Source organism: Bos grunniens, chromosome 28, assembly GCF_055505025.1.
Source record: "Bos grunniens cultivar Pamir isolate PY7600 chromosome 28, Bosgru_T2T1.0, whole genome shotgun sequence".
In the NCBI taxonomy this organism is placed as follows: domain Eukaryota; kingdom Metazoa; phylum Chordata; class Mammalia; order Artiodactyla; family Bovidae; genus Bos; species Bos grunniens.
Genome location: NC_141192.1, coordinates 10,237,960 through 10,250,918, shown reverse-complemented (window position 1 = coordinate 10,250,918; position 12,959 = coordinate 10,237,960). Strand labels below are relative to the sequence as shown.

Sequence of the window (12,959 nt, the reverse complement as noted above, 5' to 3'; positions counted from 1 at the left end):
GAAAACTGGTGATGTGATTCAAGTGATGAGCATTTAGGGTGCTGCTGCTGCTGCTGCTAAGTCGCTTCAGTCGTGTCCGACTCTGTGTGACCCCAGAGACGGCAGCCCACCAGGCTCCCCCGTCCCTGGGATTCTCCAGGCAAGAACACTGGAGTGGCTTGCCATTTCCTCCTCCAATGCATGAAAGTGAAAAGTGAAAGTGACGTCGCTCAGTCGTGTCTGACTCTTCGAGACCCCATGGACTGCAGCCTACAAGGCTCCTCCATCCATGGGATTTTCCAGGCAAGAGTACTGGAGTGGGGTGCCATTGCCTTCTGAGGGGGAGCCAATTAGGAGATCTTTGCAATGGTCAAAGTGGGAAATGATGAGGGTCTGGACAGAGTCTGGGACTATGAAGAGATAAAGGGGATGGACAAAGAAACGCTGGTGGTGAAATCAACAATCAGTTAGATGTTGGTATGTGGCGCTAGTGGTAAAGAACCCATCTGCCAATGCAGGAGGCCTAAGAGGCATTACTGACTCAATGGACGTGTGTTTGAGTAGACTCCCAGAGTAGGTGATGGACAGGGAGGCCTGACGTGCTGCAGTCCATGGGGTTGCAGAGTCAGACATGACTGAGAGACTGAACTGAAGAGACTTAGGTTTGATCCCAGGGTCAGGAAGATCCTCTGGAGGAGGGCATGGCAACTCACTCCAGTTTTCTTGCCTGGGAAATCCCATGGACAGAGGAGCCTGGCGGGAGGGCAGAGAAGCCTACACTCTGTGGAATCGCTAAGAGTTGGACATGACTGAAGCGACTTAGCACATGAAGGAAAGCAGAGAGCAAGGCGTCTGAGCCCCAGTTGGAGGGATGGCTAGATGGCACCAGCCTTTTGCATGGGGATCTGGGAAGGAGGTTCAGGCTTGGAGGAGAGAGAATGTGCTTGGAATGGTCATGCTGAGGTTGGTGTTTGTTGCTTTTGTTTTTCCACCCAGGACAGAGAAGAGTGGGGAATGGAGGAGAGGAGAGAACCTGTATGAGAAACCTGGTGGTTGAGGGAGTTTGCCTGGGGAGCCTGGTCATAGGAAATTCATAAAATAGGAGGCATACTCCCAGAACCTTCTGTAGGGTTAAAGACAGAGTTTAAAAATAAGAGCTACAGATAGCTAGAAAACTGTTTTTGTTTTTGTTTTGTTTTGTTTTTTTTTTAAAAAAACAACATTCTGTTGTGGCTGACACTGTGCTTTGTCACTCAGTCATGTCTGACTCTTTGCGACCCCATGGACTGTAGCCCACCGGGCTCCTCTATCCATGGAGATTCTCCAGGCAAGAACACTGGAGTGGGTAGCCTATCCCTTCTCCAGGGGAACTTCCTGACCCAGGAATCAAACCGGGGTCTCCTGCATTGCAGGCAGATTCTTTACCAGCTGAGTTGCTGGCACTATTTGAATGCAGTTTACATGCATACAGAAGTTTTTTTTTTTTTTAGTAAAAAGGTCGTGGAGCCAGATAAAATTTGCATTTTCCCCCCTTTTTTTTTTTTTTTAAACTCCTCAGACTGCTTTTGGGTGCTTCTCTCTCTGCTTCCACCCCCAGCACATGGGCAGCAGGGCTCCTGCTCTGCCCCTCACCCTCGAGGCCTGTGCCCTCCCTTCCCAGCCTGTAAGCCTCCTGCCCCATCCTGCCTCCTCCGGGTTTCCGTGATGGGGAACAGACTCGGCGCAGCTAAGTTCTCCTTTCATTTCCCTCTGTTTTCTACTCCAAGCCATTCTCTTTCTGTTCTTTTTCCTTTAAGGCTGGAGTTCATTTTGGCCACCTCACGACACGCTCTGCAACCATGCTATCGCTGCTTTAATTTCTCTCGAACATTTGTAGACTTTCTCTGAATTTCTCTTGGACAAGGCTGGCATCAGCGAGACACAGCATGGGGCGGTTTACCCTTTCCTCATCACAGATCATCACAAACGCTCTCTTCATCAATTCATTAAGTCACCCGCTCTTCTGGTCAATGTTTATGGAACAGCTACTATCTGCCTGGCCCTGTGCGGGGTACTGGTGATAGAAAAATGAACGACACAGGCCTGGCCCTGTCCTTTGGGAGCATGTTGTCCTACAAGACACGATGGTATCACTGGGCCAGGCCAAAACCAAAAAGGACTATGCCTTCCAGAAAAAGCATGTGTCTTCGTGACATTTTCCACTGGGGTGAGACGGATTGCGCGTCTGTGGGCTCCTGTGGTGTGCTGTTACTCATGTGTTATCAGGAGAAGGGGGACTGGATCAGCTGGACAGCTCAGAGGGCTTTGGGCTTGCCAGAAAAAGGCAATCGACTCCTAAGGTGGAAGGCAAGTGTTTGCCTACCTGCCTTTTGGCTGTATTGGCCTTTCGCTGCGAACCCAAAGAAAGATGGCCTTCAGTGATCACAGATGGGCCAAAGGATTCTGAAAGTAGCAACAGTGAGAGTTTCCAGGCAATTTCAGCTGTAAAGGTTGAGCATTTTTGCAAAACCAGGGTGAGGATGATGCCATACTCTTTATTTGAGGTGGAAAATGTCTTCTTTTATCAATTCATTTCTGTGAAGAGCTTACCTTTGCCACAGTAAGTGACCGGTCATGTTCCTTTGAGGTGGAGCTTGATGCAGGTTTCTGGCTCTCTTTTAAAAGTATTTCTTTGTTTCTTTCTTTACTTATTTGATCTTTAGTTATGGCATGGGGACTGTTAGTTGTGGCACGTGAGATCTAATTCTGTGACCAAGGACGGAACCCAGTCCCCCTGCTTGGGAGCATAGAGTCTCAGCCACTGGACCCACCAGGGAAGTCCTTGGTTTCTGGTGTTGTCCCATTCTCAGGAGAAAAGAACTGAGTGCACTGTGGAACTGCCATCCATCCATCTCTCTGTCTATTTATTGGTAGTAAATTTTCCTCCATCTTTATTGAGGTGTGATTGACAAATCAAAATTGTATGAGAGGAGAAGGCAATGACACCCCACTCCAGTACTCTTGCCTGGAAAATCCCATGGACGGAGGGGCCTGGTGGGCTGCAGTCCATGGGGTCGCTAGGAGTCAGACACGACTGAGCGACTTCACTTTATTTTTTCACTTTCATGCATTGGAGAAGGAAATGGCAACCCACTCCAGTGTTCTTGCCTGGAGAATCCCAGGGACGGGGGAGCCTGGTTCGCTGCTGTCTATGGGGTCACACAGAGTCGGACACGACTGAAGCGACTTAACAGCAGTAGCAGCAGTAAGGTGTACAACATGACATTTTGATATACATATACATTATGAAATGGTGACACAATCAAGCTGACTAACATATCCATCACCTCACCTACTCTTTTTGTGTGATGAGAGCACTAGTTTGATGAAGCCCATGTCCATTAAATACAGTGTTCATTTATAGTCCTCTTGCTGTACGTTAGATCTCCAGAATTTTTGCATTCTATATAACTGAAGCTTTGTGCCTTTTCGCCACACAGCTAAAGTATCTATAGATAGATTTTTAAAAGTAGTATATGTGTATATACAGCGAAATAGTATTCAGTCTTAGAAGGAAGTCCTGACATTTGTGACAACGCAGATGAACTTGGAGAACATTATGCTAAGTGAAATAAGCTCGACACAGAAGGCCAAATGCTGCATGATCTTACTTAAATGTGGAGTCTAACAAAGTTGAACTTGTAGAAGCAGGGAGTAGAATGGAAGTCGTGGAGTTGGGATAGGAGTGGGTGGGGAGGGAAGTGGGCACTGGCATTTACCATGCTGCTTCCTGTTGCCATAGCTGGTTGGAGTCGGAACACTGTATTTAATTTGAGGTGGTTGGTCAAATGCCATTTATCTATGGTACACCAGTCATAACCCTTTTCTGGGGGTACTAAGTCTCCTTGTTATGGTAAATTGTGTCCAGTTAAAATACATATGTTGAACTCCCAACCCTAGGGTCTCAGGATGTAACTGTATTTGGACCTAAAGGTCTTTATAGAGGAAATTAAGTTCAAATGAGGTTTTCAGGGCAGGCCCTAAATCAATGGCTTCCCAGGTGGCTCAGATGGTAAAGAATCTACCTGCAGTGCAGGAGATCTGGGTTCGATCCCTAGGTTGGGAAGATCTGGAGAAGGGAATGGCAACCCTCTCTAATATTCTTGCTTTGAGAATTCCATGGACCGAGGAGCCTGCCAGGCTACAGTCCAAGCTAAATCAATATGTTTGTTACCCTTAAAAGAAGAGGAAATTTGGACAGAGACATGGGTGAACACAGAGGAAAGACCATGTGCTGCTTATAAGCCAAGAAGAGAGGGCTCAGAAAGAAATCAACCCTGCTGACACTTTGGTCTTGAACTTCTGGCCTCCAGAACTGTGAGACAATAAATATCTGTTGTTTAAGCCTACCTTCCCCAGTCTATGGTGCTTTGTTATGGCAGCCGGGAAAACTAGTATCCTCACAAGGAAGTAAGACTGGGGGGTTGAAAGCCCTCTGGCTCTGACATGCCTCAACTGTCTGTAATTTCCCTGCGATCACTCCTGTTTGGAAGACTTCTGTGAGTGGACGATAGATCTATAGTCCCTGGTGGAAGCTCTCTTGGTTAGTGCGCAGTGTATTGAGCAATGTGGTGATCACAATCCGATTAAGGATTCCTGGGAGAAGAATGGGAAACCCACTTTGTAAACTGTGATGTGCCATGCCAGTGTGACGCTTCGTTTTTATGCTGCTGAGATGCTAGTGACTGATGAAAGTGAAATACAACTTTGGGGTAAAATTCGATTTTTTCTGTTTTGGAGGCAGACAGACTTTGGTTCCAGTTTTGCATCCGACAATAACTCTCTGCTCTAGTATTTTGCATCTTAAAGAACAACCAACTCACCCTCCCTTTTCTAGCTTAACCCCACAGCCCCCTCTGGCTGCTGCTTCCTGTCTCTGCTCATTTTTAGAAGGAAATGTCTTGAAAGGAGTTGTCTGTGATCACTTCCTCTCTCTCCCCCATGCTGCCTGGATGGCTGCCCATTCGCTCCACCAGGGCTGCTGTTGACAAGATCTCACATCTCGTGGTCCTGAGACCACGTTCTGCGGTCCCTTGGTGCTTCTCTGTCATCTCTTGTGGTGTCTCAGTAGCCTGCAGCTCAGCTCACCACCCCCCTTTTCTTCTCAGCTTCTCCTGCAGACGTAGCCCCCTCTGGGTTTTTATCTTACCCCTTGGTCTGCCTTCTCAGTCTCACTTTCTGGCTCCAACTCTTTCTCTCAACTTATAAATGGCTCACTGCCCCCAAGGCATTCTGGGTGTTTTCTCTGATCTACGTTCTTTCTCTAATTGACAACATCAAGTCCGTGGCTGAGAAACATCACCCCCGTGCAGAAGGCCTCTCACTCAGCCTCTGCAGCCTGAGCTTAAGTCCCTGGGCCCCTTAAGCCCCAGGTTTGTGCATCCCCCTACCCACAGCGGGTCTCTTGGATGTCAGATGGCATCTCAGACTCATTAAAGATAGAATTTTGACTTGTTTTCCTTCCAGCTGTAGTGGATAATTCCCTACTCAGACATGCCAAACCCATTTCCAATGCTGGGGCCATTGAGCCTGTGGTTCCCTCTCTCTAGAAGTTTCTTCTCCCTGAGATTCACTCATCAGCCTTCGTATTATTTAGGTCTCAGAGCAGCCCCTTCTCAGAGGATTTCTGGTCACACTGTCTAAAGTAGCTGTCTAGACTCTATCACTTACCCTGTTTTAATTCTCTGTATACTTTATTATATAATATGATATATTGTATAGTGTATTATATAAATATTATATGTAATATGATATATTACATAGTATGATATATAGTACTTCTGATACTCTGATATATTTTTTATTTTACCAGATGAGTGTTTTTCTGTCATTGGAAGGCAAGCTCTGAGAGAGTGAGGCTAAGTGCCTTTTTCACAGCTATGTCCCCAGTGCCTGGAGCAGGCAGAGTCTCGTAGGTGCTCAGTAAGGATTTGGTGAATGACTGGAGAAGCCCCTTAACATCTTTATCCCTTAATTACTAACTCCTAGAGAGTGGGTCATTAGGAATTTGTCTTTTTTTAGAATTTAAAAACGTGATTGTTGAATTGGAGAAAAATTCTCAATCTGTGTCATTTCAGAAGCGACAAAATCCTTGTTTGTTTGTTTGTTTGTTTTTTAAACGAGGGGCTCAAAACTCAGTTCCCGTCTTCTTTGTTTTTTCTTCTTGATCCATTAAACTATCAGCGGACTGAAAAAATTATAAGCCACAGAAACAGAAAATGAGAGGAGGGGAAGAACAGATGAAAATAATGCCCAAAGAAATTTGGTTTCTGGAAGACAGAGGGAGAGTGATGGGAGGTTAGCGGGCACCTGCAGGAAGGGGCTGGTGGTCCTGAATCAGCTCAGCCCAGAGGCCCCACAGGCTCGAGACTTGGGGACAGCGGGTTCAGTGAAGGATGGCGCTGCGAATGAGGGACTGGGGGCACGTTTCTGCACGGAGCGGCTGGACCCTCAGTTCCCTGCACGCACCTGTCTCTTCAGGCTGCTTCATCCCTCCCTCTGACCGGGAGTGGAAGGGACAACACTGGGGCTCAGCGTATCAGGACAAGTGGGGAGAACAGATGGGGGCGGGTAGGAATCCGGGGGAACAAGCACAGGTTTGAACTCTGAACCGTGGGACCTACAGTCAGGGTTGCCTGTAGGGTATCCAGAACTGGTCACATTGTTTTTTTGGTGGTGTTTTTGTCTATAGCAAGTTAATAATTTGAGCTACATAGACTCAGCCTATTAACTCTATTCTGGTGGCCCAATCTCAGGTGATCCTATTATAAAAATATTCTGTTGGCCAGGAACATTCATCTGCTCACTGGGCTACCCTTCTGGAACCAGGGCTTGGCCACTGGACCTGGGAGTGACTCCATAGTTATGAATCCTGGAGCTCCGTAGAGCACTTGGTTAACCCTTTGCATGGAGGAGAGGGTCAGAGAGTACCCTGAAGGGCTGAATGGGACCTGGTCTGGGTTTGGGGCATCTTACCTGAACCTACATCTGCCCCTGCCTGTCCTGGGGTACCATTTCTGGGAAACTTGCAGGGACAATTTGCAAAAAGGTACCTCAAAGCTTTGGTTTCTCATGAATCATGGGGCTCAGGCTAGGGGTCCTGCTTGCTTGAGTCTAAAGGCTGTCCTACCTGTAGCGTGCCTCCTATGCAGACTCCTGGGATGTTGGTGGTCAGGCACCACCCAGGTGGACACAGAAGATGTCAAATAATTGCAGAGAAAGAACCTCCAGGTGTTTCCACCTGAGGGTTCTCAGTGGAGTGGCTGATCCCTCATCCAGTCTTCTTAGAGTGAAACCCAAGGAAACCCCGAATACACACTCCGAGTCTCTGTTTCAGATATACTTTTTTTTTTTTTTGTAGTTTGGCTGCCTTGGGTCTTTAGTTACGACACGTGGTGCTGTGCGGGCTCAGTAGCTGTGGTGTGTGGGCTTAGTTGCTGCAAGGCAAGTGGGATCTTAGTTCCCCAACCAGGAATCAAACATGTGTCCCCTGGATTGCAAGGAGGATTCTTAACCGCTGGACCACCAGGGAAGTCCCTCAGAAACACACCTGCTTTCCTCTTTGAATTGTGAGCAGTCAGGGAACATCAGACATCAGAAGAAAACCTCTGACACAAATGATAGGTACCAAATAAAACAAACTTTAAAGAAAAGAACAAAACAAAACAAAAAAACCCAGAAGAAATAGATCTACATCAGAATATGAGGGAGAAAAATCTCTAAAATCCTCAGAGATGAGTTCTGGCATTTATGAAACAAGTACAGAATGCCACAAAGCAAAAAGGAACAAGCAAAGAATAAAAGAGGGCTTGGGAATTATAAATGTGCTAGCTGAAATAAAAAATTCAGTGGAAGGTTTGGGGGATAAAGTCAGTGAAATCAACCAGGAAGTAGAACAAAAAGGCAAGAGGCAGGAAGTAGGAGAGAAAGGATAAGGCACTTAGAGGGTCAAATCAAGAAGTCCAGCAGTTGACACATAGGAGTTCTGGGAAGGAAAAAGCAAAATGAGAGGAGAGAAATTATCAGAAAAATCCGAAGCAGAGATGTAGTAGACTAGGACCTGAAACTCCAATCAAAAGCACCCTGAGTGCCTAGTAATCAATGAAAGAAACTCCACACCAAGACACATCTATTAAAAAGCTTCAGAATTCAGAGATAAAGAGGAAAATAGTGCCTTATGCAGAAGAATGAGAATCCGAGTGGCAGTACTGGATGCTAGAAGATAAGGAAGTGAAGTCCTCTAAGTTCTGCAGGAAAATGATTTTAATCAAATTCTATGCTTAGCTAGACTAGCAGTTACATGCGAAGGTAACATAGATATTTTGACATGACTCTATATGGATATATAAATAATATACATATGATACAAAATATGTATATAGATCTAGCTATACATATGTTGCTGTTGTTTAGTTGCTAAATTGTGTCTGACTCTTTGTGACCCTCTGGACTGTAGCCCACCAGGCTGCTCTTGTCCATAGAATTTTCCCAAGCAAGAACACTGGAGGGGGTTGCCATTTCCTCCTCCAGGGGATCTTCCCAACTCAGGGATCCAATGTGCATCTCCTGCATTGGCAGGCAGATTCTTTACCCCTGAGCCACCAGGGGAGCCCCTGATGGCTTTACAGTGAACTATATTTATTTTAAAAAAATTTATTTATTTATGGTTGCACTGGGCCTTCATAACTGTGCATGGGTTTTCTCTAGTTGCAGTGAGTAGGGGCTACTTTTTGTCCTGGTGTGCAGGCTTCTCATTGCAGTGGCTTCTCTTGTTGCAGAGCCCAGGCTTTAAAGCGTGGGCTCAGTAGTTGTGGCATGTGAGCACAGTCATTCTGGGTCATGTGGGCACAGTCATTCTGGGTCATGTGGGATCCTCCTGGACCAGAGATCAAACCTGTGTCCCCGGTATTGGCAGGCAGATTCTTCACCACTGGACCACCAGGGAAGTCCTGTGAACTATATTTAATTATGTACCAATCTTTGATATAATTATGAATTGTGATGTAAATCTATTGTGAGGGTGATGAGAAGAAAAATATGGGTTTACACCAGTGTGGGAAATATAAGTGCTAAATATTCATGTACCAAAAAAAAAAGGTAGTAATGTCTAGAATCAATAAATCAATAATGGCATTGAAACATGTATAATATCATATATGAAACGAATCGCCAGTCCAGGTTCAATGCATGATACGGGATGCTTGGGGCTGGTGCACTGGGATGACCCAGAGGGATGGTACAGGGAGGGAGGTGGGAGCGGGATTCAGGATGGGGATCACGTGTATACCCGTGGCTGATTCATGTTGATGTATGGCAAAACCAATACAATATTGTAAAGTAATTAACCTCCAATTAAAATAAATAAATTTATATTAAAAATAAATCAATAATTAGCAGCATTATTCAGACATGGATATAACCACACAAAGGAAAGCTAAAATAATTGAGAATGGTGACCTCTAGGCACTAGATAAGAGTGGGGTACTCTTGCCTGGAAAATCCCATGGACGGAGGAGCCTGGTAGGCTGCAGTCCATGGGGTCGCTAGGATTTGGACACGACTGTATAACTTTCAAGTAGACAACCTGAGTGACTTCACTTTCACTTTTCACTTTCATGCTTTGGAGAAGGAAATGGCAGCCCACTCCAGTGTTCTTGCCTGAAGAATCCCAGGGATGGGGGAACCTGGTGGGCTGCCGTCTCTGGGGTCGCACAGAGTCGGACACGACTGAAGCGACTTAGCTGTAGCAGCAGCAGCAGGTTGGGTAAAGTGGTTTAGAGAATTAATTTTTTTTTTATAACAAGCCCTCTGGCATGATTGACATGTGTGTTCATGTTGCTTTGATTAAACAAAAGTAAAGGAAAATACACACAGCCTTTTTGGAGCTTGAAAGCAGGACAATATTTGGAGATTTGGGGCCCCCGAAACTGTTTTCTCTTTGAAATATCTTCTTTGGAAATGAGGTTAAGATATAATCATATCCTCCACTCTTCCCCAGTAGCATAGTGGACACCTTCAGACCTGAAGGACTCATCTATTGGTGTCATATCTTTTTGGCCTTTTATACAATTCATGAGGTTCTCACAGCAAGTATACTGGGCTGGTTTGCCAATCCCTCTTCTAGTGGGTTAAGTTTTGTCAGAACTCTCTGCTATGACCTGTCCATCTTAGGTGGCCCTGCATGGCATGACTTCACTGAGTTATGCAAGCCCCTTTGCCATGACCAGGTGGTTGATGCAAACAGACGACTCATTGGAAAAGTCCCTGATGCTGGGAAAGATTGAGGGCAGAAGGAGAAGAGGGTGTCAGAGGATGAGATGGCTGGCTGGCATGACTGATGCAATGAACATGAACTTAGGCAAACTCCGGGAGACATGAGGGACAGGGAGGCCAGGTGTGCTGCAGTCCATGGGTTTGCAAAGGATTAGACATGACTGGGTGACTGAACAGCAACAACAATAATCATAGCCTGCTTAACTTGCCTCCAAGAAGACCAGGCTCCCCTCCTCATGCCCACTTCCCTCTTCCCCAGAATGGAAGTATGACCAAGCGTAGCCCAGAGTTCTCTTATTATTGCAGAAAGCGTCACATATTTGATTCACATATTTCAAGTCATTTGATCTTTACAATGGCCTGATCAGATATAACTGTTACCACTTCATGTGTGTAGAGACAGAGTCTGGAGTGGCCTCCTCTGGCCACCTTTCCATGTGACATCTTAGCCCTGACTGCCTGTGACCTGTTACTATCACCTAATGTCATTCTGTCTCCATGTTTTTTAGAGGAAAGAGGAAGAGGAGAGGAAGCGAGGAGAAGAGCAGATTCGCCTCCAGGAAGAGCAGAGGGCGAAGGAACTCTACTGGACCCTGAAGCAGGCCCAGCTGCAAAGCCACCCCAGCGAGAAGGAGGAACGTGAGTGGGAAGAACAGTGTGAGTAGCACTTGCTTTTTTTAAAAAATTAATTCAGTTCAGGTCAGTTCAGTCATTCAGTCAGGTCCAACTCTGCGACTCATGGATTGCAGCATGCCTGGCCTCCCTTGTCCATCACCAACTCCCGGAGTTTACCCAAACTCATGTTCATTGAGTCAGTGATGCCATCCAACCATCTCATCCTCTGTCGTCCCCTTCTCCTCCTGCCCTCAATCTTGCCCAGCATCAGGGTCTTTTCAAATGAGTCAGCTCTTCACATCAGGTGGCCAAAGTACTGGAGTTTCAGCTTCAGCATCAGTCCTTCCAATGAACACTCAGGCCTGATCTCCTTTAGGATGGACTGGTAGGATCTCCTTGCAGTCCAAGGGACTCTCAAGAGTCTTCTCCAACACCACAGTTCAAAAGCATCAATTCTTCGGCACTCAGCTTTCTTTATAGTCCAACTCTCATATCCATACATGACCACTGGAAAAACCATAGCCTTGACTAGGTGGACCTTTGTTGGCAAAGTCATGTCTCTGCTTTTTAATATGCTCTCTAGGTTGGTTATAACTTTTCTTCCAAGGAGTAAGCATCTTTTAATTTCATGGCTGCAGTCACCATCTGCAGTGATTAGTTAGGTCTGCTGGATCTTCCTTTCTGTCTGCAGTGATTAATTAGGTCATTAAATCTTCCTTTCAGCATGCAGACTCTTAGTTGCGGCATATGGGATCTAGTTCCCTGACTCAGGCCTCCTGCATTGGGAGCTCAAAGTCTTAGCCCCTGGAACACCACGAAGGTCCTAAGCTTTCTTAATGAGGACTGGGAAACTGGCCTGTTTTCTCAGCCACTTTCCTCCCACATGTCTATTTGCTCAGTCATCATTCCAGTTCATCTGCTTAGCCCAGATGCCTTTAACCTGTGTCAACCATGTATATGGTTCTGCTAAGGACCCAGAGGGTAAGAGCTCCATCCTCAAGGAACTTACTTGCCTGTTGGGGAGATTTCTTATACTAAAGAATAAAACTCTACATTTACTGAGTTACCAATAATTTTCTGGCTGGTGCTAAGCCCTGGAGATCCAGAGATGAGGGATCATGGTCTGTATCTTGGGGGAACTCGCCGGCCAGGCAGGAGCTAGACACACAGGCTAAGGGCTTTGAGGGAAAAGGTACGTGTTCAGTTGGAGCACATGGTGGCTATTCTGGTGGCATTCCAGATGAAAAGGTATAAAGTGAAGCTGCTGGGAGCATGGGGATATGGGACAAAGAGGCTGGAGAAGGTAGTCAGGATGGAGGACCCAGAATATGATGAAGGGATGTGGTCTGCTTAGGAAGTTAGAGATGTATGTGAAAAAGTGAAAATCACTTGGTCATATCTGACTCTTTGCGATGCTATAGACTGTAGCCTGCCAGGCTCTTCTGTCCATGGAATTCTCCAGGCAAGAATACTGGAGTGGGTTGCCATTCCCTTCTCCAGGGGATCTTCCTGACCCAGGGATCAAGCCAAGGTCTCCTGCACTGCAAGTAGATTCTTTACCGTCTGAGCCATTAGAGATGTATAGGTGGCTCTTAATCTTGGAGAGTGTCGGGGGTGGCAAGAAGTTAGGTGGGAAAGAGGAAGTGGAACTAAGCTTGAAGGTGGTGTTTTAATATGTACGCGAGACTTGCTTTAACCAGGTATGGATAGGCATGCAGATGTGGAAACGACTGTTGCAAGAAGTTTTTGCCCACAGATTCCTAGAAATGGAGAGCATGGCATGCCATGCAGGGCCACACAAGAAGCACCAGGGTGAGTCAAAAGGCAGAGGAAACAAGTAGAAAAAGTGGGCAAGAGCCTTTACTATGGAGTCATTGGGAAAGGTAAGGCATGCGTGTGTGCGAGCTCAGTTGCTTCAGTCGTGTTCGACTCTGTGACCCTATGGACTATAGCCTACCGGGCTCCTCTGTCCATGGGATTCTCCAGGCAAGAATACTTGAATGGTTGCTGTGCCCTCCTCCAGGGGGTCTTCCTGACCCAGGGATTGAACCGGT

General features: G+C 46.3%; 1 protein-coding gene across 2 annotated transcripts in view; it reads left to right on the top strand.

The window, feature by feature from the left end:
• SH2D4B (SH2 domain containing 4B) overlaps window positions 1–12,959 on the top strand; it is an 83,175-nt gene that overhangs the window by 27,657 nt on the left and 42,559 nt on the right. For both annotated transcript variants that reach the window (XM_086381689.1, XM_086381688.1), the window contains exon 4: window positions 10,800–10,947. In XM_086381689.1, coding sequence (XP_086237815.1) covers window positions 10,800–10,947 — 148 coding nt within the window. The remainder of the gene's footprint in view (window positions 1–10,799; window positions 10,948–12,959) is intronic.